This window comes from Nelusetta ayraudi, unplaced genomic scaffold (genome assembly GCF_046127955.1).
Source record: "Nelusetta ayraudi isolate G7.1 ecotype Tasmania unplaced genomic scaffold, CSIRO-AGI_Nayr_v1 ptg000079l, whole genome shotgun sequence".
Classification (NCBI taxonomy): Eukaryota; Metazoa; Chordata; class Actinopteri; order Tetraodontiformes; family Monacanthidae; genus Nelusetta; species Nelusetta ayraudi.
Window position 1 is genome coordinate 3,169,984 of NW_027466129.1, and position 26,952 is coordinate 3,196,935.

Here is a 26,952-nt window from a genome sequence, read left to right on the forward strand (position 1 = left end):
TGTTAAAGTTTAAAGTTTGTCTACTCTGATTTTAACCTGACCACACTCAACCATCCATGATAACTTATTACGGGGTGGCCAACCTTTTATTGTAAAGAAAACAACACCGGAAGTGATATCTTTTGTCGTAACTAACAGAACAGCGGCTATATCACCTCCGCGGTGGCTTCACCGCGTTGCACGTTGCTAGTTAGTTGCAGTACTGTAGCTATTAGCACGATAGCCATTCTTTGGTGGGGGGGGACTCGTAGCTTATCCTGACTGTCCTTTGTACTTATTCCCCTACTAGTGATAGCGAAAGACTGGGTAAGTTTTGTCGCCCATTATATTTGGCCATAGTGTAGCGAGTCACAGGTTCTACCAGCCCCAACAGCTCCTACAGCTAGTTGGCTAGCTGCTAGCTGCTAGGTGGCAAACTGCTAGCAGTCTCCGTCCCCCTCCGCTCACACTACGAGCCGAGCCCTGCCGGCTGCCAGCTGCCTGTCCAAAGGAACCATGGCGATGAGACAGACACCGCTCACCTGCTCCGGTCACACCCGGCCTGTGGTGGATCTGGCTTTCAGTGGAATCACCCCGTACGGCTACTTCCTCATTAGCGCCTGCAAAGGTAAAACAGAGGAGAGAGAAATTTGTGCTTTAAAATCTCCATGTCCCATTTTCTTCTTCGGGGATGTGTGTCCCGAAAAGGCCCAAGTTGCATAGTTGTTCCTCTTAAATCTTAATTTCAATACAGTAGATGTGATGTAGACCCCAGTATAGTGTTATATTATAATATTGCTATGTCCATACTGTGTATGTTTGTTTTTTTTTGGCAGTTTGCACCATCCCTGATAAGATTTGCCAATTTTATATTTCACTGCACATTCTATGAGCGTGTGACAAATAAAGTTATTGTAATAATAATGGTTTAGATTTATTTATATAGCGCTTTTCTAGGCACTCAAAGCACATTACGTTGGATCCATTATTTATTTACACCACATTCACACTTGTGGTCCACCAACATGGTTATTGTCCCTACAGATGTGTTTGCTCTCTGTGTTCTAGATGGCAAGCCCATGTTGCGCCAGGGAGACACAGGGGACTGGATAGGAACGTTTCTGGGTCACAAGGGTGCAGTCTGGGGGGCCACTCTCAATACGGACGCTACCAAGGCAGCCACGGCAGCGGCTGACTTCACAGCGTGAGTCAGTTGTGTCTGGAACACTGTTTTTAAATTGTACCAAGCAGCTTTTGTGTTAAGAGGGTAACTCTGATTTCAGAAAGGTGTGGGATGCAGTGAGTGGAGACGAGGTTCTCACACTGGCACACAAGCACATTGTCAAGACCGTCACCTTCACTCAGGTGGGACCCCGTGGAGAAATGCGTGTGAATCTCAGTGGCTTTGCGCATGTTTTGTTTTTATTCACGAGGATTAAAACCAGTTGAGGCATTTTCGGAACCTAAAGGCTTGTTCTGTCCCCCCAGGACAGCAACTGTCTTCTGACTGGTGGAAATGACAAGCTGCTGCGCATTTTCGATCTCAGTGACCCGCAAACAGGTAGGTGAATGGGAAAACTTAATAATGACAAATGATAAAAACTAAACGTATGGTTGTCGTTCTTGTAGAGGTAGCCAGTAGAAACAAAATTATGGGGGTATGTGAAACATTCATGTCATAAAAGAACAATAACCACCAGTATTGTGTACGAACTGGTATCCCACCCACCCTGCTGAATACATACTAATACTTCTCCACCCATTCATTATCTATCCATTCTATTGTTGAACGCTCTTTGTTCAAGGTTGAATTTATAATATGTTGTCATTCCTGCGTCCCTCAGCACATCAAGAGATCGCGGGTCACACCTCGGCCATTAAGAAAGCCCTGTGGTGCAACAACGACAAGCAGATCCTCTCTGCAGCTGATGACAAGACCATTCGGTCAGTGACATCGCATAAGGTCAGCACTGATTCGATTTTTAGTGTCCAGAGATGATAAAGATCCTGTCTATCTCTATAGGCTGTGGGACAGAACGTCCATGGAGGAGGTGAAGACGCTGACCTTTGACACGTCAGTGAGCAGCATGGAGTATCTTGCTGATGGAGAGATTCTGGTCATCACCTATGGAAAGACCATTGCCTTCTACAATGCTTTGAGGTTAATTTTTATATATAATTTTAGTAGTAGTATCGTAGTATTTGTCATCATAGGTCCAAGGAATCCACTGGATGTAAATCAGTTTTTTGTGAAAAAATGTATCCTTATTATTAGGAATTAGCGTTCTATTGTAAATCTATGTGAACCCAACCATCACAGAAAAAGTAATTTCCTCTTTGACTCTGTCCACTTTCCAGCCTGGACCTGATCAAGACGGTGGAGGCTCCAGCTCCCATCAACTCGGCCTCACTCCACCCAGATAAGGACTTCTTTGTCGCGGGTGGCGAGGACTTCAAGCTCTACAAATTTGACTACAGCACCAAGGAAGAACTGGGTGAGGGAGTCACTTTTAGTTCACTCGCATGTGAACCAGCGTAGTATTACATTAATAAAAACAACACATCAATTTCTAATTTTCTAAGTCTAAAGCTTGCTGTGTTGATCTTTTTTATTTATTTATTTATTTATTTATTTATTTGCAGAATCCTACAAGGGCCACTTTGGTCCGGTCCACTGTGTTCGCTTCAGTCCAGATGGTGAGCTGTACGCCAGCGGCTCCGAGGACGGCACCCTGCGCCTGTGGCAGACGGCCGTGGGGAAGACTTACGGCCTGTGGAAGTGCATCCTGCCTGGTAATGCGTTGCTGCCGTCGACTGTCTCATTTCCCACTGTTACAGCTTCTTACAGCAGCGTACTGGTGATCAGGTGATCGCAAATTAAAGCAAGTTACGGTTGCGATTATTTCCTGAATCATTGTCATGCTTAAATGTGAGCCGTCCAGAAAGTTCTGCATCTCGTTTATCGAGATGAAGCTTTAATGTCGTGAAAAATTGGGAATCTCTGTCTTTCACCAATTGAAAAACTATTTGAAAACAAAAGTTGTATGTTTATAGTATACACACTACCAGTCAAAAGTTTGGACACAAGTTGTCATTCTTTTGTTTTTTTGTCTTTCCAACTTTCTACACCGCAGATAGATACTGAAGACATCAAATATATGAACAAGATATATATAATTATGCAACAAAGAAAAACGCGTTCACAGCAATTAATACGTTTGCTTTAAAATAGATTCATGTATTATAACGGCTTTCAAGACACTTGTGGGACCTGAACGTCTACACTCCATCGGCTGATGACAATATGTTTGTCCTGCCTTTTGTAGCGTGGCAGGGGTCAAAGGTCAACAGGTTCAATGGCATCAATGACGGCTCCTCTCCAAGCGTTTGTCTAACATTCACAATGAACCATTCTAATCAATACTTGGAGCTCATAGCCACACAAACCACCGTTTTCTGAGACATACCAATACATTTAATTAATGGTCCGCTGGCTTTTATCAATAGATAAAAATATTTTGCTATTTTTTTTTAACTGAAAGATAATATTTGCACCATCCTTTTTTTTTTTAATCTCCCTTTTCTTTTCCTTCAGAGGACCTCGGCACGGAGAACTCTGAGCAGCTGTACACTCCCCCCCCTGAGATCAAGGCCTAGGAGAAACAAACCAAGACTGTCTGGAAATGGGATGATGAGAGGAGGAAGGAGAAGGAGGAAAAGAGGCGAGCGGGGGGTAGAGGGGGGTAGGGGGTGCTCCTACGTCCTGTCGGACCCCCCAGTGAGGAGCAGAACCCCCTTCCCCCAGCCTTGGCTGCTGTGCTCCATCGGGGACCTGCTGCTGCTGCTGCTGCTGGTGTTTGGGGGATTATTTTCCTGTCGGATGACGGGCGGCCCTGCGCCAACTCCAAACAGTCCAGTGTCAAACACACAATTTGGTTTTATTGTGCTGCCGGCACAGACGGAAATCTTCTGCAGAGTAAAGCAGTGGAGCTGTGAGCTGCCAGGCTCATCGGCCTGCTTTTCCACTTCAGTCCCTTTCTGTCTGTCTGTCTGTCTGCTACATCCATTTTTAAATTCTCTCGGCCCTCGAACCCCCCCCACCCCCTCCCTCCCAAATCTACCCAGCCCCCTCTACAACCAGCCGTCGTCACGTTTGATTTGTGTAGTCGAGGTGTCATTAGCAGGAGGAACTCTTTTGTTTTCAGTTCTAAAAAGAAGCCAATTTGATTTCAGTGACCTTGACGTCAGTGTCCGCGCTTGTGCCGGTTCAGTATATATTACGTGTCCAAATGAAAGAGAATATTATTGTTTTGTGAAATTATACAAAGGGGAGGAAATTCCACACTCTTGTTTCTTTTTGTCTTCATTTGTTGCGTGATAAAATAAAAACATGACCGTTCTATCACGGGTAACGCATCGAGATAAAATAAAGTTATGTGGTTTATTTCCCCGTATATTGTCATCATACACTGTGTAGCATTTTTACGTGAAAACTATCACAAAATAACATGAAACTATCACGTTATAACGTGACAATTTTCACGTTATAACGTGATACTGTTTTTTTTGTTTTTTTTTTCTAGAGTGGCAGCATAGTGCTTCCGTAAAGTTGTACGTTTTGCCTAAAATAATATCTCATTTCACAGTGTTGCTTGTCAAGAGTTGCTCGAGGCTCCACCCACACATCAGATCAGCTGGTTTATTTGGCATTAAAAAAAAAACTGTTGGCTGGGCAAAACAAACTCCAAACAAGTGCAATTACTGCTCACGTTGCATTCTAGGTTGTGGCTGCTGAATGTACTTCAAGAATCAACCGTCATAAAATGTAATTTTATTTATACTTCACACACAATCTTGAGCTAATTGCAAATGATATTCCTGGTATGGTGCTGTGACATAAAGGCCTTATTTACAGACAGAACATCATGTTTTCACACACTTCCTGGAAAGTAGAACAAGCCAAGGGAGTACACTGTGTCGCAACAACAACAAAAAAAATAAAACGATTGAAAATTGAAGGAACTGGAACTTTTCGGAGTTTATCATCAAGTCAGTTCACGGTGTTGCGTTGCTACTGTCGTACCTTCCATCCTGTCTGGATCCACCACCGCGGGGAAGACAGATTCCATTGGATTCCACAGTGTGGTGCTGTTTTTACTGAGAGATGAGGCGGGGCAGGGCCTCATCCACCTGGCCAGCAGGACTTCAGCTTTTGGTCCAAAAAACAATGGGTACTGCTTTGTTTTTAATCGATTCTATTTTTTAAAAATGGGGTTCCTCCTTTTTATCAAATAGTGTTTTTTCTAATTGGGTCTTGATTAGAAAGAAGCAAGAAGGTTGTGGGTTCAATTCCCAGTGTCTCCTGGGGCCTTTCTGTGTGGAGTTAGCATGTTCTACCTGTGTCTGCTGGGTTCTCTCCAGGTTCTCCAGCTTCCTCTCACACTCCAAAAACATGCATGTGAGGTTGAGAACTCTAAATTGACCGTAGGTGTGTATGTGAGTGTGAAAGGTTGTTAAAGTGGCCACTGGTCCAGGGTGTCACCCTGTCTTCACCCTATGACCACTCCAGGCTCCAGTAGACCTCCGATATCCTGAGAGCAGGAAGAAGAGGGGATTGAAAATGGATGGATGGATGGTATTGATTAAAAGTAGCAAAGAAAAAAAACAACCTCTTTCTCTGACTTTTAAAAGAAACCCCAACTAATATGAACAGTGTCAACAAAAAGACGTCTCACGGCGTGTGAGAGTCAGGAACCAAACGACTGTGGAAATATTCCGAGGTGTTGCTCCACTCTGGAGAACATTTGTGTACATTTATTTGTGTAGTTATACTATGTTAAAAAAAAAACAAGCACATTATTTTCTTATTGTAATTATTGTAAATAAAATAAAATATGGTCGTAAAAATCAAAATAATAATAATAATTAAAAAAAAAATCTCCTTCTTCTTCTGCGCCTTCTGACCACCGCTGACCAATCAGACTCAACCATTTATCCCGTAACTTCCGGTCCGGTGCTCCGCTCAGTTGTCGCTTCTCAGACGTACTGCGTTTTCTAACCAACCCAGCTCAGCGATATTGTCACAAGGAAGAGCTGAAAGCCACCACAGTAAGTCACACGCATATTTATTTTTCTTTCTCTCTTTCTCTCTTTCTTTTTTTTTTGCTCCAACGCTGACCGCTTGTTTGTCCGAGTTATTCCTGTAAGAGGCGCTGCTGCCCATAACACACCCGCCGTTCATTCCTTCCACTCGCTTTTCCAGCCCGCTAACTCAACTAACTGTTCAGCCGTCATCGTGTCCGCAGCAGCAGCTCCAGCGCCTCCAGCTCCTCCAGCTCCAGCAGCAGACATGCCAGCCTACTTGGAGGACCCGTCCGTGCTCACCAAGGACAAGCTGAAGAGTGAGCTACTGGCTCACAACGTGGAGCTTCCCACTGGGAACCCCACCAAAGACGTGTTTGTGCAGCTGTACCTGGAAAAGCTGACCGCCCTCAACCAGCACCACTACTACCCTGGGGTCACCACCACCGCCGCCAGCCTGGACTCCTTCTCCAGCGACGAGGAGCTGCCGCCACCGCCCGTCGTGTCCAACTCGAGTCGCTCCTCCGGCAGAGTAAGACGATGATTCCGTTTGCGTCTCGTGCGTTGCTGCCGTTTCATTTGTACTGGCTGCTAGTTTAGTCGACTAAAATGAGAGCATGTTGACCTTACTTTTCTTACTTGGTCTGCTGCGCCGCCCACACCCACCAATTCAACTAAAGTTTTGTACATGTAATAATAATGATGCTCACGTAATGTTTCGTAATCTACAAACGATTCGCTGAGTGTGCAATATCTTGTCATGACATCGGGATTGGTTTCCTTCTCTAATGCCCCAATTTTAAATATACTCGAACTAAGCACTGCTGCTCAAAGCGAGTCAAGGAAGAAAACAGATTTTTTTTTTTTTTTTTTTTGCTTTCGCCCAAAACATTCTTTTTTTTTCAACTTTACTTTTGATAACCTCCCTCAGAAAACTTTGGATGGCTAAAATGTATTTTGAAATCACTGCAGCTGAAGCTTTATGCACTAATCTGTGGCGCATGTTGGGTGGTGGCAGACCCCAAAAACCACGTTTGCGTGCAACAACTTTCACTTCCCCCTTCAAAGCTTCCCAACTGCGCTGCAGCTCCATCGATGTGTCCTTAATGTTTTAGACGACAACAAAAGTAGATTAGCCATTTTCTTGTATCTGGATTGCAGACAAAGTGTGAGGGGTTTTCTGTAGCCGCTCAATCTTTTGTTCCTTCTGAGCCAAATGATGAATCAGATGTGTTGAAAAACATCTCGAGCTGCTGCTGCTGTTTCCCGTGTTGCGACATCAATCAGCGATGTAGAGGCCCAGAAATGCTCTGACGCACTGGTGAACAGGTGTCTCTGCAGTGTTAACATAATAATGATAATAATAACCCTCCTGTCTGCATAATTGGAGCCCTGGCTCGGCACGGAGCAGGTCACGACTTCTGCGTCCCATTGATGAAAAATTTCAAAATATGCGGCATCTTTTTCACACTTCTTGGCCGTTGTCCTTGGCTTTTCATTTGATTTTAGCCTCAGCATTTTGGTATTTGTGTTGACAGCAATAATAATAGAGTTCCCTTTCTGATAATAGTCCTTGGCTGTTATCCTTTAAAAAAAATACGGAAAGAAAGAAAAAAAGCTTTGCCATCCCTAACAAAGTAGACTTGTTGATAGTGCGACTTCTCTCCTCGGCTTAGTGTGGCCTCCTAATTAGACCAACATAATAACGTGTCAAACAATCTAGTGAAGATAAGATTGTCACTGTCATGATGCCATAGCTGAGGCTGATAAATCTCACTTGTATGTTGACCTTTTATATCAGACGAGGCCTGTCTGATGATAAGGCATCCGCTGAACTGAGCAGTCTGCCACGGCTGCCGCCTCCATTCAAACTATTTACAGCATGGCTCTCTTGAACACTGCGCTCTGATTGGTCAATCACCAATATTCAGCCACGTTTATCGCTCAGTGTTATTTGTTCATCTGAACCACAGAGCTGCATCTCATCAAGGTGATACATTTAAAAAAAAAAATACTGGAATCCGTTTCCTGTATTTCATTCCTGGCTTCTCTTTCCATCTGACAAACGGCTGCACCTGGAAATAACCACACTACACTTGGCTCCAAACCGCAGTCAAGGGTTGGTCGTCACAGGTGTGAAGACAGTCTTTGGTCAATCAGTTCTGAAAAGTTATTCAGCACAAAGCACGACATGCAATTCCCCTTTTTACCTCATCATTCCATCCATGTTTTCCAAATGAGTCCTCACAACCACTTGATAAAAGTTGAGGGAACCTCAGTTTACTTTTCCAATAACCACCAGACATTACATGAGTTTCCCAGTTTGGGATCAGTAAAGTACTGCAATCTATTCTATCCCTTGACATAACGCTGTCTTGACAAAAGGCCCTACAGTGGCGTCCCTCACGTCTAAAACCAGGTGTAAAGGACCTGTGGAGTCTTGTGTGAGGGCTACACACACACATATGCACACACACACATCGTGTCAACAACATTCTTGCTGACAGAAAAAAAAACCATCTGTCAATTGTGTGTTGACAGTGTGCATGCTTGTCTGCATTCATTCATTCATTCATTCATTCATGCATTCACGCTTGCAGCATATGTCACTTTGTGTCCTTGTTCACACTGTGGTGTGGTCACTGACAGGACCTGGCGCACTTCATTTTGGCCATCTCGTGATTGATTTTTGATTTTGATTTTATACCATACAGTATCAGTTGCACTTAATTTCCAATAGGGAAATTTGTTTGCTATTTTTCTTTAAAAATAAAGATTAAATATTTGTAATAATGTATTTATTGTCTTCTGTAGTTTTACCCAACAAAAAAAAAAAATCGAAATTGAAAATTGCATTTTTAGAGAAAAAAAAATCTGGATTTTATTTTTTTTCTCCAAAGTTGCCCAGACCTATGCATTGCGTGACTGTTATTGCACTGGTTCCCTTGTCAAGCTGCTGTGAACGTGAATCAATCCGTCTGTCTGTCTTTCTTAGCGAACGTGCTTCCAGCCTTTTTAAAGCGGATGCAGGTCGCACTGGCATTTAAATGGGGAAAACTGTCACTGCACTCCCACAACTAAACCAAGGGGAACTTTGAAACCCGTCGGTGGTGTTGTTTTAATGGGGTTTCGGCTTTTCATTGAGGAAATGCCTCTCGTGCTGAGGAATGTGTGTGTGTGCAGCGTGTGCATGCGTCTCGTTAAAAAAGTCAAGGATTGTGCCTTTCTGTGGTGGTTGCTTTGAGCTGGAAGGCGGCGCCCCGGCAAAAAAAAAAAAAATCTTCATTCCCTACATTTTTGTCATTCTTGACTGAGGCCTGGAGTCCTCGCCAGGCTTTCTCTCACTGTAAAGTTTCCCTCCTGTACCTATCTTGTGTTTTCTGTGTGTGGTGTTGAGATTTGGAAGATCCGGTTTTGAATGAATGAACAGCACACCAACCAATAGTACAGTTTTGTTTGCAGGCTCAACTGTCGTTATTCACACACACAACCGCTAGAGCCAGTTACATCAGCAGCGTGTCTGAGCACGTGTTTGCCTCAACTGTGACTGAGAAGCTGTAGTGGGGGGGGAGTGTGACGGTGTTGCCAGTGAACTCGGCGGCCGTGTGTGAGCTCAGAGTTGAACTATGCTGCTGGAGAGGAGAGCAGCCAGCCAGGGTGTGGTCACTCACACACACTCCACCCGCTCCCTCCTCCCTCTTTCCTCCCGCTTCCCGCCACTTCTCACTGCTGCTGCTGGGACCAAACAGCCTGGATCACATCTGGAGCCAAACTCTACATACAGTAGATAGGTAGATACTTTATAGATCTCCAAGAGAAATTCGCCTTTGCAGTAGCTTGACAAGGGAACTGGTGGGATAAAAGGCATGCAATGTGCTAACAAATGTGCAGTGTAACATAAACAGAAATTAAAAAATGACATAAAAATGAAATAAAATGAAATAAAATCTGATGCTTCCTGAATGTACGCTACCAGTCAAAAGTTTGGAGACACCCTATGAATTCAGTGTCTTTTCTGTTAAATAACTCTAAACTAGACGACAAGAATTACAGTCACAGTTTTATAATGTATATATATCTGACAGGCTTCAGTCATCTCATGTTGTCAGCAGTGGTCACAAAGTAAGAACATGAAGTCGAAACAGCGAAGCCAGCAGAAGTTATCTTCTTCTTATTTCGTTCAGCCCTGATGTGAGATTCACAAGAGAAGAGCAGCAGCCTCAGTGCATCCACGTGTTCTGTAATCCACAGGAAGGACGCACATTGTTCTCATCAGATCATCAGAACAAAGAGAGAGTGGATGGATGAATGAATGGATGGATGGATGGATGGACGGACGGACGGATGGATGGATGGTTTCACTGTTGAACCTCCAGCCACAGAGGTGGAGTTAAGCATCAAACCATCATCACTCCTTTCAGTCTTTCACACCAGGAGTCTGATGTGAAAGATTCCCCCCCCCGGCCTTCTGACGCACTCACTAGGAGTTCTCACATAGGGTCACTCTGAATTCATGCCCCCCCCCCCAAAAAAAAAATATGGATGGAAATATCTTGTGCAGCCGGAGATGCATGGCTTCAATTTAGAGGCAGCTGGCTTCATTTCCTGGCTGTCTCTGTCTGCTTTCTGACGACTAGCTTCACTTTTCTTCCTCATGTTGTTGACAACCAGCAGCCGCCATCGTTCTGCTGGATGTTCAGTTCACCTGGACATTGATTGAGTGCATCTGTTAATGTTTCAAAACTGCATCCATTTCTTTGGCGCACGTGCACATTTTAAGTTTTTCTTCTGCTTTGTTGTCTAGTTTGAAATGACAGTGTTTACAACATTATGCACAACATAAGTACTTAAGGGCAACATGGACTACTGGAGCTACTCATGCACGTTTTTGGCACTTTAATTGTTGTCATATTTTGTTGTTGTGCGACTTGTTTGTCTATTTCTATCTCTATCTCTACATGTCTCTATCAGGTTGGGCAAAATAAATTATATATTGCGGTCATCTTGTTTATCATGTCTCAGTCTGTTTTTCAATGACAGCATGGCAAAAAATAAACAAAAACACACTATTTGCTGGTTACATCAGAATCCAGAATAAAGAATTCCCTGAAATGGACCTGGTACTGAACTGGGTGTCCCTCTGCTCTCTTTTCTACAGAAAGCCACCAGAAAATCCGACAAGGTTCCCCCGACTGAGCTGGATGTGACTGTACTGACAGACCAGGGCCTGAAGGAGGAGCTTCTGAGACATGGATTGGATGTGGGGCCAATCGTAGGTGAGCGCGAGGGGTTTCCTGAAGCAATCGACTGCCCTGAACCCAGCGCTGCTACTTTCTGTCTGCAATGTTCTCCACTAGTCCACTAGATCAGAAGAAAAGTACAAACTGTAGATGGGGAACTAAACTGAACTAAACTATCTCTCTTTTTCATTTTAATTTCGCTCAGCTATTCTTTTGTAGCGCCAAGTTAAACTCATTAGGACACTTGTGCACATGTGCTGGTGCTGTCACTTGTCACCTTGCGACCAGGCAGTGACCTTGAGCCACTGCTGAGTGGTAACACTGACAAGTCGTCACCTGCAAAACCTATCTCCAGCAATCTTGTGAAAGGTTGAAACTTTTCTGGAGCGTTTTAGAAGACAAAACCTTTCTAAAGCAACATTTTCAGAGGTCAAAACTTTTCTAGAGCAACCTCGTTAAAGGTTGAAACTTCTAGAGCAACCTTTTTCAAAGACCAAACTTTTCTAGAGCAAACTTTCAAAAGGACCAAACTTTTCCAGAACAACCTTTTCAGGGCTCAAAACTTTTTTAAAGTTTTAAAAGAGAAAACTTTTCTAGAGCAATTTTTTTTTTTTTTTTTTTTTTTTTTTTTAATTTATTTTTTTAGGGCAAAAACTTTTCTAGAACTACCTTTTACAGGACAAAATTTTTCTAGAGCAATCTTTTCAAAGGACAACACTTTTCTAGAGTGTTTTAAAACATAAACATTCCCAAGAGCAATCTTTTGAAGGTCAAATTAATTATTCTAAGAGTTAAAACAAAAAAGCTGAAAAGTAGCCAATCATTGCAAAGGCCTCTGTACCTCAAATAGTCGGTCTGATACAGGCACCACAATAACAACATAAAATCAGACTGCAAACACACACTATTCTGCGTTACACATGCGCGCATGCACACACGCAATCACACAACAAACATCTGTTCATCCTGAAATGGATATTACCCTAAGGATAACACAGTTCTCTGCTCATGTGCACTGTGACGACGCACAGCGTCCTCGTGAGGGTCGCGTCAAGAAAACGTTCAACTTAAACAGAGTAAAGATGCTCTCTTACTGCATTAGAACTGTCTAGTTAATTCTCTGATCCCCGTAGCAGACATGGACCAAAAGACAACATTAGGATGATACTCAAGACATGAAAAGGTGTTTAGAAGTGCTCTGAAGTGCCACCACTGTCAGGTACTACACAAGCCTGAACTTGCCCTGGTTTGTGAACTCAAACCGGATCAGTTGTTGTCATCCTAAAGGTCAAACATTCTCTCAATGCCAGTGTGAGGATATCAATTCAAAAGACACAGTAAATAAAATGAAGTCATCTTATTTCAAGGTTGGCAGCAATACAGTTGAACTAAGAGTCACTGCTGACAGGTTTGGTTCCTTCAGATTGAGGATCTACAATCTGCTTTGGTCCTTCATTCAGTGGGGAGAGTTGGCTGATGGCATGGAATACTGCCCTCTAGCGGCGGTCTTTGTTCTGCTCAAATAGAAAGCTATTTTTCACAGCTTAACATCTTTAATGCCTGGTGAGTATCTGTCAATGGTGACACTGACGTGCTTTCTCATCCAGGATGTCAAGATCTTGTTAGTACAGCGATTTGAATGATGCAGCGATAACGCTGTCCTGCACGTGTCGCACTGCATCTGTAGCACGTCCAATTGGAAAGAGACATTTGCATGTTTCCTGGTTTGAACTGCAAACATGTTGACAATAATTTATCTGTGCTATTATTTTTGAAAGACGGAAAATTAGAAGGAAAAACAAGTTATTCATTTACTTCTTATAATGTATGGCCTCATATGTTGAATTAATGATTTGATTTGAAGATAAAGAGCTTAGATGAGATCCTTTCATTTGTATGAATGTGCAGTAACTTAGTTTGAGTTATAGTGAGTTAGTTTCAGGAGTGAACAGTGTTGTTGCTATTTTGTTGAGTGCACACAGTTTATTAACTTCTCCCGTCTGCTCGTTCTCTCAGCATCCACACGGAGTCTGTATGAGAGGAAACTGCAGAAGCTGCTGGACCACGGCGCCACCCAGCTGCTGGTGCCAGAGGCGGTTCCTGCTGAGATCAGCATCCATCACAACGGCACCGCTGATCCAGACTTGTACAGCGACAAGGAGGATGGTAAAAAAAACCAAAAAACAACAGTTGTCAAACATTTAACGATGAAATGGTGGATAGAAAAACACATGAAGTTGTGCTTTGTCCTTAAAGCCTCAGAGCTCTGGACTGACACACACTATTTGCAGGTGTGAGATACACACTTCCAGTGTTCTGCTCATTGTACTGCTCATTTATATTTTGTTCAACCTTGTACTGAACGATGTGGTGGCGTGGTAGACTGACAGGGAAGAAAAGCACACGATTGGTGATTAGGAATGATCTATAAATAAAAGTCATCAATAGCTGCGTTTCCATGACCACTAGAATTGCGCCAAACCTGAACATTGCAATAAAAAACCTGGTCATGGAAACACCTACACTTGGAAAAAACCCTCAAATATGGCTAAAAGGTTTTGACGCTCTCATTAGGGTGGTTTTTCAGACTTATCCAAATGGAGGTGTATCGCAAAAGTGTCATAGAAACACTTTTTTCACATTTACACGTTAGCGGACGTGACGTACGGGGTCACGTGACCAGTTCGCTTCAAGTGAAAATGGCCCCGTTGTGATTGGACGGAGGAGAAGATTGATTATTTTTTACAAGTAATCGGGGAGAAAAATAGTACAACCATTCTCGTCAAAACTCGCCAGACAAGATTTGATGAGAATTGGGGAGAATTACGGCTCTTACACCATTGATTGATTGATTGACTGATTTTATGATTAACAGACTCAAGGTCCAGTTCACAAGATTAAAAAAAAAAGAAAACAAACATCAGATTTAAAAAAAAACAAAAAAAACATTGGAAACATTTGCAAATCGCTTTGTCGAACTTTGTCGAAATTTTAGAAATACCTCTTTTATTTTGCCAAATGCTTTCATGGAAACAACGCAACTAATGATGTTGTTCGCTGTGTCTGTCAGAGGTGGAGGCCGGACCAGAACCAGAACAGGAGCTTGCAGTGGATCCTGAAGATCCAGCTCCAGTGGTAGGCATACCCCTGCGGAGCCGAGGCAAGACCACCCCCAGCAGCAGCCGCACCAACAGCAGCCACCATCACACGGTAGGATGGAGGTTTAACCAGGCAAAGCCAACGACCCTCTGTAACCTTGTACCCTCACCTGACTGACGTCAGTCTATTTTGCCATCCGGCGAGTATACACTTTTGTTCATGTATTTATGGGCTGTATGTTAAGCTTTTACCAATATAAAAATCATAAATCAAGTCAAATTCTAAACACTGGACCTTTAAACCTTTTGTGTTCCATCACTTGGAAAGGGGTGTCGCTCAAGTTGGGGGTTGTTCCAAAGGGCCCCCTGGTGGTCCAGACTTGCTACTGTGTCTGACTCAGAAACATGCAGTCGCTCACTGATGGGATTCTTCCGTCAGTAAACAGTCTTTGCTGAGTCACGCTGCTTATCAAAACTGTGCCTCCAGGTGGAGAAGGTCACAGCCAGTGAGGAACCTGCCAAAGCAAAGGAGGACGACGTCCACGAGGAAACGCTCCCAACTTACCTCAACAGTCCAACGGGAATAATGTGAGTTCAGTGTTGTCCCACTCGGAATACCCATCAGAAAAAGAATTGAACAGTCAAATCGATTGAGTTAAATACGTTCAGCGTCTTTCAAAGACAATATTTTAACTTAAAAAGTGGCACAAGATTGCTGAAGAAAGCAGCAAATTTTCATGTTGTTCTGGAATTAACAGACTGTGATAAATATTTTGAAAATACTGAAGATGGGCAGAAAGTATTTTGCGCTTTTTCTCTGTTATCATACGAAAGAGAAACTTAAAAATAAAAATAAATCTTAATTTTTTTTCCTGTTCTTGTGACCCTAATCCTCTTCCGTAGGTATCATGAGTTTTCCAAATGAGACATGCATTTTTTCTACATACACATACCTTAAAGAATCAGGCCCATAGTTTTATTGCTGGTTATATTAGATATTATGCAATAAAATGATAATATATGATTCCAGATAACAGATGGACAATGCCTTTTGAATTAACTTTTGCTAGCTATGATAACTGAAACTGATCAAAACTTAACTTGTAGTCATAGTCGTTAGTGAGTTAGTTAGTTAGTCAGGACATTTATTGAACATGTTAAAAACAATGAAATAGCAAAAAAAAGGGCGGGGGATTCTATGTGTCACCAACCATTTGCAGCCAATACCATACTATACACTAGCGTATATACTATCCTATAATACACCAGAGAAAGATGAATTTACACATTTTAGTAGCGATTGTATGAGCAAAGATTTGTGGATTTCCTGCAGTGCAAGCTGTCGACGACCCATCAAAGGCGCCGCCGAGCGGCCCATCAAGTCCAGCGAGATCATCTGGAACCACCAGAGCTTCAACTTCTCTCCGACCGTCACCAGGACCACCAGCTCGTCATCCAGCTACACAGAGAGCCGCCTGGTCAACAGAGTCTCCAGCCTGAAGCACGCTTCTTCACCTCCAGCAGCGCCCCCACCCTCCAACTCCTCCTCCTCCTCCTCCTCCAGGCCTCTGTCAGGAGGCTACGCTACGTCTCTGTGGAAGAAGCTGCTCCTGGTGGCTGTGGTGGCCTCATTCTTGTTCCTGGTCTACCAGGCCATGGAGAGCAACAGTGCCAGCCCCTTTGAGGAGGCCACTTCAGAGTAGAGGAAAACGAAAAAGGTGCCAAAGAAAGAAAGAAAGAAATATCTGCCTTTTTTTTCTCTATTTTGTTGTTTGTATTGAAATGGTGAATCCTTATAATGGCCGTTTTGTCAGCGGGTGCTGTGAGCCGACTCCACGTCTCCCTTTTCCCACAATATTTGAGCCTTTCTTTCTTTACAAGTCTTTAGTGTCTTTAGTGGGAGAAGTGAAGCGGCCGCCCTGTCCTCCACACTCACTGGACGGATGGATGGACCGCTGCACTGTACAACCTCAGTTTCTGCTCAGTCATCAATGTCGACGCAGTCGTTCAGGTCGAGGAAAAGTGGAGTTTCTATTGAGTCGTAAGAAACACAAAATCTAGAGCTTTGAATGAAAAAACACAGACCTCTTTTTATGTTTTATTTTCCAATTACCGCTTCCCTTTTGTATGTCCAATTGTGCATGATGTTTGTGTGTTTCTACTGATATTCAAATGGACCTTTTCTGCCTTTGCATTGTTTTTGTCAGTCGTTAACAAGCAAGATGGAGATGGAGAAGACGATTGAGATCTTCTGAGCGCCTGAATTGTACCTTTCTTTTGTACCCGACCATCTTTGTTCGTAAGACGGAGAGGCTCGTTGTTTTAAATAAAGTGCTCCTTCAATCACTTTTAGACAATATTTTCCAGATAAAAAAATAATAAAAAAAAAATGAATAAAAACTAATGTCGTTATTCATTCTATATAATGATGTATCCTGTCACAAATGTTCAATGTTTATTCAATAAACCATCGTGTTACAACTGTGCCTCTATTGGTACTGTTTAATCTTGAGTCTACATTATGCGTGTGAACAAACAGCCTTTATGGCTTAAAGGACACTTCAATATCATCACTTGTGAGTACGGACTGGCACATGCTGACGGACATGAGCTGCTCTCTCAAGAGAGAAAAAGAGAACCTCTCGTCTGCCAACATCAATAAAACATCAAATTCACCACAGAATTGTGCTATAAAACAAATGGCATGCACGATAGTGGAAATGTGCACTTGTGAATAGCTGCACTACTCTGCCTGTAGGCCCCATATAAATAGATAGATATTGTTTGTTGTCATTGCAACAGGTAGCGACAACGAAATCGGTTGGGCTTAAATAAAAAAGGAAGAAAAGTAAGCCATATGATAAGATATATTCAATATGTATTCAGTGTTCAGTGAACGATTATATAAGCTGCTAACACACAACTGTACCTGTGCTGTTGACAAAGCAAATACAGCAATTTACAAAGCACTTTAGCAGAGGAGAGCAGCTCCTGCAGCAGTCCAGGCTTAACGGACAGTGCGTTCTTCCAAACTGTGAAGGACAGTTTTCAGTCAGTCTCTCTCTCTCTCTCTCTCTCTCTCTCTCTCTCTCTGTTTCTCCCCCCCCCCCCCTCACTGTCCCTATGTTTTATTTTTAGAAACTTGACAGGGTTAACTATAGTTTAACTATGGTGCTGCATCCTTAGAGCCAAGGGCTCTACAGTGAGCACTCAAGTGTAGCATGGACCTTGAGAAAAAAGACATTTGTAAAGCAATCAGGTGGAATTCGAGAATTCTCTTCCAAATGTATTGTTTCACAATTGTTTCATGCTATATGATAGCACAGTGAAGCTATAGTTTATATCTATATTTTTCTTTCTTATTATTATTTTTTAGTGCTGCAACAGTGTAGTATTCCAAACTGGAATCAATAAAGTACTGTACGTCTATTCTATTGCATTCTGTTCTATTCTATTCTATTCTGTCTTTACAAAGCTAACCTGGGAGGTCATTCAAGTAGTTTTCACTGTGTGGTGGTCTTTACCTTATCATAGAACAACATGGGGAAAAGAGCAGATGCAGCTGGTCATCATTCACCACACATATACGGCATGATCCTGTCATGTTATTGATTAATTCATTAATTGATTGTCCGAAGTTTTAATTGAATGGAGGACAAAGCGAGTCCTTTCCTGCATGTGTGAACTGTTCGCTAGTCCCGCCCTAAGTCGTCATCACATGCGATGTGATTGGTGCAGAAACATTCACCGACGGCAACGGCTCCTTCTTATTATTGGATATAGCAGCAGAAAGGCCCGCCCCACCGTCATCCGTGACGTCACGAAAGGACAAATCGATTTACCGCGAGGTCATTCGGCCTCTCCGTGCCGGTAGCAGCCCAGCGGAGGCGCCATCTTAAGACACGGACAGAGTAAGTGCTGATATTCATCTAAAATATTGCCATCTACGCAAACTGTAACATCGTCAGTCGTTCGTAAGAAAAAACCTCACTGTAATTGTGACTTCATATAGCAGATTTATGTTCTCAAAATGTCTCTTACTTAACCAATGACTTTCCACCTTGCGGTGCGGTCTAGTCAACTTAGCTTGACATTTAGCATTTAGCATTTTAGCACACGTCAAACAATTATCCTTGACCTTTTTTTTTCTTGTTTATTCTTTGTTTGTTGCCGGATGTTAGCACGGAATTGCATGCCTCAGAAACAAGTAGACGTTTCTTTGCTTTATACGAACTTTGTGTCAACGTTTTTGACCTGCTAAACACTAAACAGCGCCAGGACCCTAAAACGTCATCACGTGACAAGATCACCTCTGTTTAGGTGTCCTGAAAGTGCCTGATGGGAAATATCGCGTTTCAGTCCTACCGGTGCTACCAGTCAGCTTTGCTTTGCTTGCTAACGCAGTTCACTTGTTGCCCGTTGCAACAGCAGCAGCTCCAGCAGTAGGACGCCACCATGTTCCCCACCGCTTTGACCGAGATGGCCCGGGGCAACCCCTTCAGAGCTCCCCTGTTCAGCCTCCAGAAGGTCGACGAGCCTCAGCAGAGCCAAGGACAGCAGCAGATGAGCCGCAGACTGGCAGCAGCTGCCACCGCAGACGGTAACCCCCGACAGACCCTCTGCAGCTTAGCAGTAGTGGGCTAAGGGCTAGCTCCGGGGCTAAGTGCTAGCCCTAGCTTAGCCAAGCTAACGCGACCGTTCTCGTTCAGTGTTACCATTCAGTTTAGCATTAAGCAGCGTTATTATATAAGGTGACGTTGTTTACGCGTGGCGTCACGGGCGTTATAGTCAGTCGTCATTGCGTTTCGATATAAATGGTACAGTTATAGCGACTGTTAAGTGAGTGAGCTGCCTGGCCTGCGCTGCAGAGAAGCTTCCTGTGGAGGACACGGAAGGGCAAAGTGCTAGCGTGTCTTTCACTGCAGCGGACCGGGACTGAAGTTGTCCACCTTTGCACTCAGAAGAGTGTCAAGAGCGAATGCGGCTGATACTCGCGTATTTACTTAGTACTTTCAACAGTAAACGCCAGCCAAATACTCGTTTTCCCAGCACTTCAAGTACACTAATGTTAAGAACATATTGTTCCAGTCAAACCTGCATTGGATAAACGACAGAAACACTTTTTAAATTGTGCCTGATCTATGTTTATATTGATCTATGTCAGTATTTGCTTTAGTGGTTTTCGCGTCTGATCCATACCCCACCATCCGACACCCGAATGACCAATGATCAGAATTGAAGACGTCACATCAATTGATGGTCCCTGAAAGAACATGGGAATTTGAATCACCCATTTTGAAAAAACAAAACAAAACTGAATCCTGTTGAAGAATCCAGCCACTCGCTTCTCAATGTCCTTGATGCCAGAGCATTGTCCTTCCCTTTGTCTGCGCGCCCTCATGCTAACTGCAAAACTAGCACAGGGCAGTAAGTTTTACAGTCAAGTCAAACTAAAGTCATTATAATATCTTGCAAATTGAAAATCCTGCAAAGTGTCTGAGTTCACAGGATTCATTTGCTTCCCCAATCTCCCATCTAAAGACCTCTTCTTTATTATTATTATTATTATTATTATTATTTTAAATCTGGTCACGCATTAACTACCATCAACATAATCTTCATAATATTGCTAAATTGTCCACTGTGTTTCCTCAGAGGGAGACAGTTGTGAGTTTGGCTCACAGAAGTATCTCCTCTTGTGTGGCTTTGGCGGGATTCTGAGCTGTGGCACCACACACACGGCTGTGGTTCCCCTCGATCTGGTCAAATGCCGATTGCAGGTCTGTCTTTACCACTCGGTTTTTTTCTTTTTAAACCGTCCCGCCTGCATCGTCCCGTCACCCGTTTGGACAAGAAGCACCGAAATCGCATGGGAGTAATCGCCTTGGTCTTGTCGTGAAGTTGTGTTCATGCATTGATTCGTGTGATTGTTACACATTAAAAAATGGTCATTAGGCCAGTTGCATGGTTCCTCACCACTGATACTTTGGTTTTGATGAGGTCAATCTAACTTGCACCCCCTCAAAGACTGTACAACCCAGACTGTCGAGGAGTCGTGTGGGTGAAGAGCGTTATATTGGTATTTGACACCAGCATGCGACAGTCAGGAGGAGAGCGAGAGGTACGATGTGGTCGAGATCTATCACACTATCGGCTATCGATTCCCTTATCATGTACCGTGACCAGCTGTGTACCTCCAGGTAAGGATACCGAGTAGATTAAGTACTTTTACTAAACCACTCACGTTGGGTTACTGGTGCAGAGGAAACTAGAATGTCCATAAGGTTCACTATGCAAATATCTTCTTGATTTGCCCAAGTCTTCTTCACGACTTTAGAGAACCAGAGTGGTGTTTTGCATTGTCACACTGGACTTGATCACCCCCCCTCACACAAGACAAACAAACTATCAAATTAATGTGTGCTTTGTCAAACACCAGTGTGGTCTCGGAGAGATGATGGTTATTTCAAATCAGACCTGTGCAACCACAAAATCAAGCTTACATGAAGGGGAAAGGAGAATTCCATATTTCTCTCCTAGTGTTTCCAATTAAAACAATAAAATGTGGTGCGCCCCCTACCTGTACATGTTGTCCAGATGATTGGTGGCATGTTAGTGATGGAGTCCATCATGGAAGAGTCCTGCTGCCGCCTTCGCAGACGGCTGAGGGTTCAACTCCCTGAAGGCTGAACCACCAGCAGTGGCGCCTCTTCCACGATGGAGCTCCAGGTGGTCGCTGTTGATTCTGCATGTGACCCCCCCTGCACGTGTCTTGTCTGCATGTTGTGTCCAATCCTTATCCCACAGAGGACATCAGCTGTGCGTTTGGCTCCTCAAAGTATTACGCCCTGTGCGGCTTTGGCGGCATCCTGAGCTGCGGCCTCACGCACACGGCCGTGGTGCCCCTCGACCTGGTCAAGTGCCGCCTGCAGGTTGGTATCAAAAGCCAGACCCGCACCGTCGACGAGGAGATGGAGCCACCTCAGTGCCTCTGCGGCGGCAGCACGTGTGTTGACACATTTTGAGATCTGGTGCACGTAGACAACCAGGTTGGTTGCGTGCTTGTAAAGCATTATTTCAAATTTCACCAGCGACAATTGGTGGTGTGTATTTTCCCCACCGTGAGTGTTTGCACCCCACTTCTTTGTATACTATAAACAAAAATGGTGAAACATCAGTATTTCGTGTATTCACAAGAAATAAGTATTGCAGGTGGAGGCTTTGACCTTTGACCCATAAAGTTAAGAGACATTCCTCCTCCACCCGCCATGTGTCTGGCTCAACTCGTGCTGCTGGCTCTTCTGGAAGCTGCCAGAAAGTGGTTTTCCGTGGACTCCCCCAAGACAGCCGCGCTGACAAACAGGCTTTCAGAGAGTCTCTGTGGCTCCCCCTGCAGGTGAGCCCGGACAAGTACAAGTCCATTGGCAATGGCTTCAAGGTGACAGTGAGGGAGGACGGCATGCGAGGGCTGGCCAAGGGCTGGGCGCCCACCTTCATCGGCTACTCCATGCAGGGACTCTGCAAGTTTGGCTTCTACGAGGTCTTCAAGATCTTCTACAGTGACATGCTGGGGGAGGTGAGGCCCGCTGCCACCAGGAGGTGCTCTAGGTTGATATGGCTCACTTCAGTTTTTCTTCTTTTTTTCCTTTTCTTGTACAATAGGAAAATACTCTGACATGATAATACAGAGTGAATAACAAACTGTGTGCGTGTTAAATATAGCAGTTTGAAAAATATTTTTTTAGTCTACCGAGCCATCTTTATTTATTCCCATTAGGTAATTTTTTTTATGCTGGTGGAGTGTTGATAGAACCGGATGGTCAATGCTGTTGTCTGACCCCCTCCCGACTCTCCCCGCAGGAGAACACATACCTGTGGAGGACGTCCCTCTACCTGGCGGCCTCAGCCAGCGCTGAGTTCTTCGCCGATATCGCCCTGGCCCCCATGGAGGCGGCCAAGGTCCGCATTCAGACCCAGCCAGGCTACGCCAACACCCTCCGAGAGTGCGCCCCCAAGATGTATGCCGAAGAGGGCATCTGGGCGTAAGTCTGACACCGCCTTCTACTGTGATGCTGTATGTGAGAGAGAGAACCAACACGCTCCTTAGATCCACCTCTGGAGGAGCCGAGCTCTGCTGGGCTCCTCAGCAGCTTTCTGGCTGTACAGTTGGAGGTGCTTGAGTCATTGGCGTGTGACATCAGTCCACCTGTCTCCTCGGCCCACACGCACCACTGACCACCCTGCTCTGAACAGACAGGGAGCTCCCAGTGCTGCCAGTCCGAGGAGACGGACACACTTGTCTTCATGTTGGCCGATGCATTTACCGGCCACTACTACGCAGTCTCTTAAAGGTCCGGTGTGTAGATTTTGAGAGCTCACTGTAGAGCCCTTGGCTTTTAAGGATGCAGCACTATAGTTAACCCTGTATGTGTAACATGCTGCTCATAAATACTTTAATAAAACTGTATACTGGCAGTACAATAAAAGCCATTTGCTTTTCCTACCCTTAGAACAGTTCTTATTTATATACAAGAATAAGGGCTGCAACAATTCCTCGAGTAACTCGATTACAAAAAATAAGCGAGGAACTCTGTCTGCCTCGAGGCGTTGTTTAATTAAATTTAAAGCGTGCTTCTGTCACAGGCCATGCACCCAATGCAAAGCGGAAGAAGACGGAAGTGGTCTTTTGGCATCGGTACCAGGGTGGCACGGTTTCACACTTCTGGGACGCTTCTGAAATGCGTCCGCGCCACGTCTGGTGTGAACTAGATCAAATAATTGATTACCAAAATGCTTGATAGCTGCGGCTCTAATAAGAACATCCAGAGATCAATAAGGAAACCATCCCAACACTGTCCACACGCTCCTTAGATCCAGTCTAGATCCAGTGATTAGATTAGATCAAGTCTAGATCCAGTGATTAGATCCGGTCTAGATCCAGTGATTAGATTAGATCCAGTCTAGATCCAGTGATTAGATCCGGTCTAGATCCAGTGATTACGTTAGATCCAGTCTAGATCTAATGATTTGATAAGATCCAGGCTAAATTAAATTATTACATTAGATCCATTAGAGTGAATGCTGGCATCCTCAAATAAACCAACGAAGAAGAAGGTGGATGAGGTACCCAGATTTGTGAGCTTGCAGGCCACCGTAGTTCACTGGCAAACTCAGGAGGGGGCGCAACCTAGTGAGGGCTGCAACCTAAAGTCTGCCTTCTAGATGTCGCCGTTTCTTCTTCAAAATCTTCAGATTTGACACAGCGGACCTTTAACATGGACGTGTTGTTTTTAAGAAACTGCCGTCAAGGACTTGGTGTTTTGTATGCATCTTGACACCATCCCCGCTGTTACAATGTCACCACCTCCTGCAGTTTCTACAAGGGTGTAGTTCCTCTGTGGATGAGGCAGATCCCCTACACCATGATGAAGTTTGCCTGCTTTGAGCGCACCGTGGAGCTGCTCTACAAGTACGCCGTCCCCAAGCCCCGCAACGAGTGCTCCAAGTCCGAGCAGCTGGTGGTCACCTTTGTGGCTGGCTACATCGGTGAGTACTGGAGGAGCGTCTGAATACAACTGTCAAACAAGTTTTGCGTCAACTTTATTTGTTCATCTTTCCCCACCCCCAACGCCTTCGGTTTTAAATTCTGTTCTACATTTGTGGCGTGCGTTTGGATTCATGTATTTTCCTTGTGCGGTGCAGCTGGTGTGTTCTGCGCCGTGGTGTCCCACCCTGCCGACTCCGTGGTGTCGGTGCTCAACAAGGAGAAGGGAAGCACGGCCGTCGGGGTCCTCAAGAAACTGGGGCCCAAAGGTCCGTATGAAACCGGCCCATTAGATCCAGTCTAGATCTAATGATTAGATCTAACAATTAGTTTAGATCCAGTCTAGATTTGATTAGATTAGATCCAGTCTAGATCTTTTCTAAGGTGATGCAGTGAGTGAGTGAGAACACGCTCCTTAGATCCACCTCTGGAGGAGCCGAGCTCTGCTGGGCTCCTCAGCAGCTTTCTGGCTGTACAGTTGGAGGTGCTTGAGTCATTGGCGTGTGACATCAGTCCACCTGTCTCCTCGGCCCACACGCACCACTGACCACCCTGCTCTGAACAGACGGGGAGCTTCCCAGTGCTGCCAGTCCGAGGAGACGGACACACTCACAAGTGGACGAATGTTGATTGTAGACAAATGTGCATGTTTGATACTAGTTCATATAAAATGGTTGACTGGTTCAAAGGTCCAGTGTGTGTAAAGATTGTAATACACTTTCATGGATGTGTTCATGGGCAGCATATAAAGCAACTCTCTATATCTTCTTCTTCTTCGTCTTGCTGGTCCTGTGCAGGTGTGTGGAAGGGTCTGGTGGCCCGTATCATCATGATCGGTACCCTGACGGCCCTGCAGTGGTTCATCTACGACTCGGTCAAGGTCTACTTCCGCCTGCCCCGCCCCCCTCCCCCCGAGATGCCCGAGTCCCTGAAGAAGAAGCTGGGCCTGACAGAGTGAAGCCCCTCCTTCTAGAACCCCCCTTCCCCCACCCCCCACCCCCCCACTGAGCTGCTTACTCATCCTTCATTGGCCGGCTCTCGATCAATTCCTCCACACGGCAGTTTTCTATATTTATGTCTGCTCCTCCTGCAGCAGCTGCTGCAGCTGCTGTGACTACATGTGTACATTTTAAAACAGAATGGGTTGCAAATGGAAGCGTCTCTCTTGGTTTTTACCGGGAGTGGACAACATGGTATATTCTTCAGTAGAAACACCCGTTTCGTTTTATCATTTCTTGTCATTAGGTAATTGAAATTATAATAATAAAAGTGGTAAATTCCCTGGTTACCTGCTGTGTCAAGTGCCTTTGACTTTGTTCTGCACACAAATCGATGACTGGCTCTGACATGTCAGGTTCATGAGTGACAGGTGGCTGAAGGACGGCTTGGGCAAGGCAAGTTTATTTGTATAGCACATTCCCGCAACAAGGCAACTCAAAAGTGCTTTACATATTAGCAAACAACATGAAAAGCAAACGTTATTGAAAAACAAACGAGAGAATTAAAACTGGTCTAAAAAAAAAAAAAGTAAAACAAAAAATATAAAAGAATGATGTTACAGTGCAGTCAATGAAAGGCATCAGCTAACATGAAAGTACAATAAGCATTGAAATGTCACCATTTCACATGCTTCCCCTCCACCCTACTTCAATTTGGGTATCATTTCCAAATGGAGGAAATGAGCCAAAACTATGGACGCACGCGCTCAACCTAAAAATGGACTTCCTCATCTAACAGCTAAGGGGTTGGGGTTGGTCCTGCTGAACTAGTGGCTGCAAACAGATGGCAAATCATCACCTCATTCACATTCAGAGACGTCGGGAAGAGATTTGCAATGTAAAATGTTAATACGAAACAACAAGTTCAAGTGAACACGGATCAACGAGAACAAGCGCTCACCTGTCATCAAGTTTTATAGAAATGAATTGAATAGAATGGAAGTAGTCAAGCGACGTTCCCACAAATAATGTTTGTAATCATTGTAATCATTCCGTTTCAACACTAGATGGCGCTCTGCCTCTATTGAACAGCTCTGTCCCCCAGTTGGGACCCAGTTATATTAGTTTAACCCTCCATACAGGCAACACATCAATGTTTATCCCTAATTATTTTTACTTCCCGGATGTCGTGCCACGTGATAACTGCCTAATGCAAGCGGGGCAGTTCTGTTTGTGTGGGGTCGCTTCAATCCTCTCAGCCAACTGCAGTAGGGGACTAACTGTAGAGCCTGAATGTAAATGATTTGACATGAATAGTAATAGAGTTAACGTTTGAATATTTACAACTTAAAACAAACTGTTATTTTCATACATTTCAGTTTTCAATTCTACATTTAAAAGTCTATTTTTATTTTATTTTATTTGCATTACATTTTTGCCAGGATGATTCTTATTGAGAAGATGCGCGAGGATGCATATTTATCAACAAAGTTGATGATATTCTACCAACTATAACTGACGGGAAACGGACGTCAGCTTCTTCTTCTCCAGAGAGAGCTTGATGGAGCCGCAGGTGTTTCCAGAGAGAAAGAGCCGACAGGTGAAACTGTAATTATTTAGTAGAAAATAGCATTTCTACCAGAAAACAGTCAAGCAAGTAGCTTCTGTAATGTGATTAAGTCACAATAAGCAAATGGGAGCTGCAGTTCATTTCAACTTGTTTTGCTGCTAGACTATTCATCTCAATAAATAGCTGAGTGCAAGCTGTTAAAATTGGGGATTAAAAGCAAAAGGTTGTTGAGACAGAGGGTAAAAAAAAAATTAAAGTAATAAGAATTAAAAAAAATATATATTCAAGTCCAGTGAGTGCATTTGCACTGGCTTGTTTGGCTGTGTTAGGTGTGTTGAAGGACTAGTTTTGATTGTCACTGGTCTCGCTAATGGTCGCAGGTCCTGGTTGGTAATAGAGCCATTGAAAGAGGGATTCATAAGGTTCTGAACGTGAAAGAGGAAACAGAGCATATTTCACCAAAGACACACAGGCGTGCGTGATGTGGAGAACGGAAGGTGAG

At 44.0% G+C, this 26,952-nt stretch overlaps 4 protein-coding genes and 2 non-coding genes across 8 annotated transcripts in view; all 6 read left to right on the top strand.

Moving 5' to 3' along the window:
* recql (RecQ helicase-like) overlaps positions 1-26,952 on the top strand; it is a 99,262-nt gene that overhangs the window by 4,337 nt on the left and 67,973 nt on the right. The gene's annotated exons all lie outside the window — the stretch shown is intronic.
* On the top strand, positions 122-4,433 carry strap (serine/threonine kinase receptor associated protein). Its single transcript, XM_076044347.1, has 9 exons — positions 122-607; positions 1,048-1,183; positions 1,263-1,344; positions 1,468-1,540; positions 1,824-1,923; positions 2,003-2,140; positions 2,338-2,474; positions 2,623-2,772; positions 3,575-4,433. The coding sequence occupies exons 1-9, from the start codon at positions 496-498 to the stop codon at positions 3,634-3,636; spliced, it is 990 nt and encodes a 329-aa protein (XP_075900462.1). The 5' UTR covers positions 122-495; the 3' UTR covers positions 3,637-4,433.
* tmpoa (thymopoietin a) lies at positions 5,982-16,140 on the top strand. Of its 2 annotated transcripts, none has more exons than XM_076044343.1 (7): positions 5,982-6,087; positions 6,285-6,592; positions 11,219-11,336; positions 13,317-13,466; positions 14,371-14,510; positions 14,886-14,986; positions 15,732-16,140. In XM_076044343.1, the coding sequence occupies exons 2-7, from the start codon at positions 6,329-6,331 to the stop codon at positions 16,099-16,101; spliced, it is 1,143 nt and encodes a 380-aa protein (XP_075900458.1). In that variant the 5' UTR covers positions 5,982-6,087; positions 6,285-6,328; the 3' UTR covers positions 16,102-16,140. The 2 variants fall into 2 exon arrangements, with proteins under 2 accessions (XP_075900458.1, XP_075900459.1); XM_076044344.1 differs by having other exon boundaries at positions 6,013-6,087; positions 6,267-6,592.
* Positions 18,197-25,230, top strand: slc25a3a (solute carrier family 25 member 3a). Of its 2 annotated transcripts, none has more exons than XM_076044346.1 (8): positions 18,197-18,308; positions 18,823-18,998; positions 20,054-20,178; positions 21,795-21,974; positions 22,259-22,440; positions 23,772-23,944; positions 24,101-24,211; positions 24,740-25,230. In XM_076044346.1, exons 2-8 carry the CDS (start codon positions 18,854-18,856, stop codon positions 24,898-24,900), a joined length of 1,077 nt encoding a protein of 358 aa, XP_075900461.1. In that variant the 5' UTR covers positions 18,197-18,308; positions 18,823-18,853; the 3' UTR covers positions 24,901-25,230. The 2 variants fall into 2 exon arrangements, with proteins under 2 accessions (XP_075900461.1, XP_075900460.1); XM_076044345.1 differs by lacking the exon at positions 20,054-20,178 and adding an exon at positions 21,206-21,330 and having other exon boundaries at positions 18,198-18,308.
* On the top strand, positions 22,492-22,693 carry LOC142900254 (small nucleolar RNA SNORA53). Its single transcript, XR_012928874.1, has one exon. It is a non-coding gene; the product is annotated as a small nucleolar RNA SNORA53 (small nucleolar RNA).
* LOC142900253 (small nucleolar RNA SNORA53) lies at positions 24,348-24,550 on the top strand. Its single transcript, XR_012928873.1, has one exon. It is a non-coding gene; the product is annotated as a small nucleolar RNA SNORA53 (small nucleolar RNA).

Bases quoted from the DNA above. Each gene is read 5' to 3' on its own strand.
- strap (XM_076044347.1), top strand. From the start codon at position 496: ATGGCGATGAGACAGACACCGCTCACCTGCTCCGGTCACACCCGGCCT. The intron at 1,345-1,467 runs GTGGGACCCCGT...CTGTCCCCCCAG, and splicing joins AGACCGTCACCTTCACTCAG to GACAGCAACTGTCTTCTGAC. The intron at 1,924-2,002 runs GTCAGTGACATC...CTATCTCTATAG, and splicing joins GCTGATGACAAGACCATTCG to GCTGTGGGACAGAACGTCCA.
- tmpoa (XM_076044343.1), top strand. From the start codon at position 6,329: ATGCCAGCCTACTTGGAGGACCCGTCCGTGCTCACCAAGGACAAGCTG. The intron at 13,467-14,370 runs GTAAAAAAAACC...TGTGTCTGTCAG, and splicing joins GTACAGCGACAAGGAGGATG to AGGTGGAGGCCGGACCAGAA. The intron at 14,511-14,885 runs GTAGGATGGAGG...CTGTGCCTCCAG, and splicing joins ACAGCAGCCACCATCACACG to GTGGAGAAGGTCACAGCCAG.
- slc25a3a (XM_076044346.1), top strand. From the start codon at position 18,854: ATGTTCCCCACCGCTTTGACCGAGATGGCCCGGGGCAACCCCTTCAGA. The intron at 20,179-21,794 runs GTCTGTCTTTAC...CTCCCCCTGCAG, and splicing joins TGGTCAAATGCCGATTGCAG to GTGAGCCCGGACAAGTACAA. The intron at 23,945-24,100 runs GTGAGTACTGGA...TGTGCGGTGCAG, and splicing joins CTTTGTGGCTGGCTACATCG to CTGGTGTGTTCTGCGCCGTG.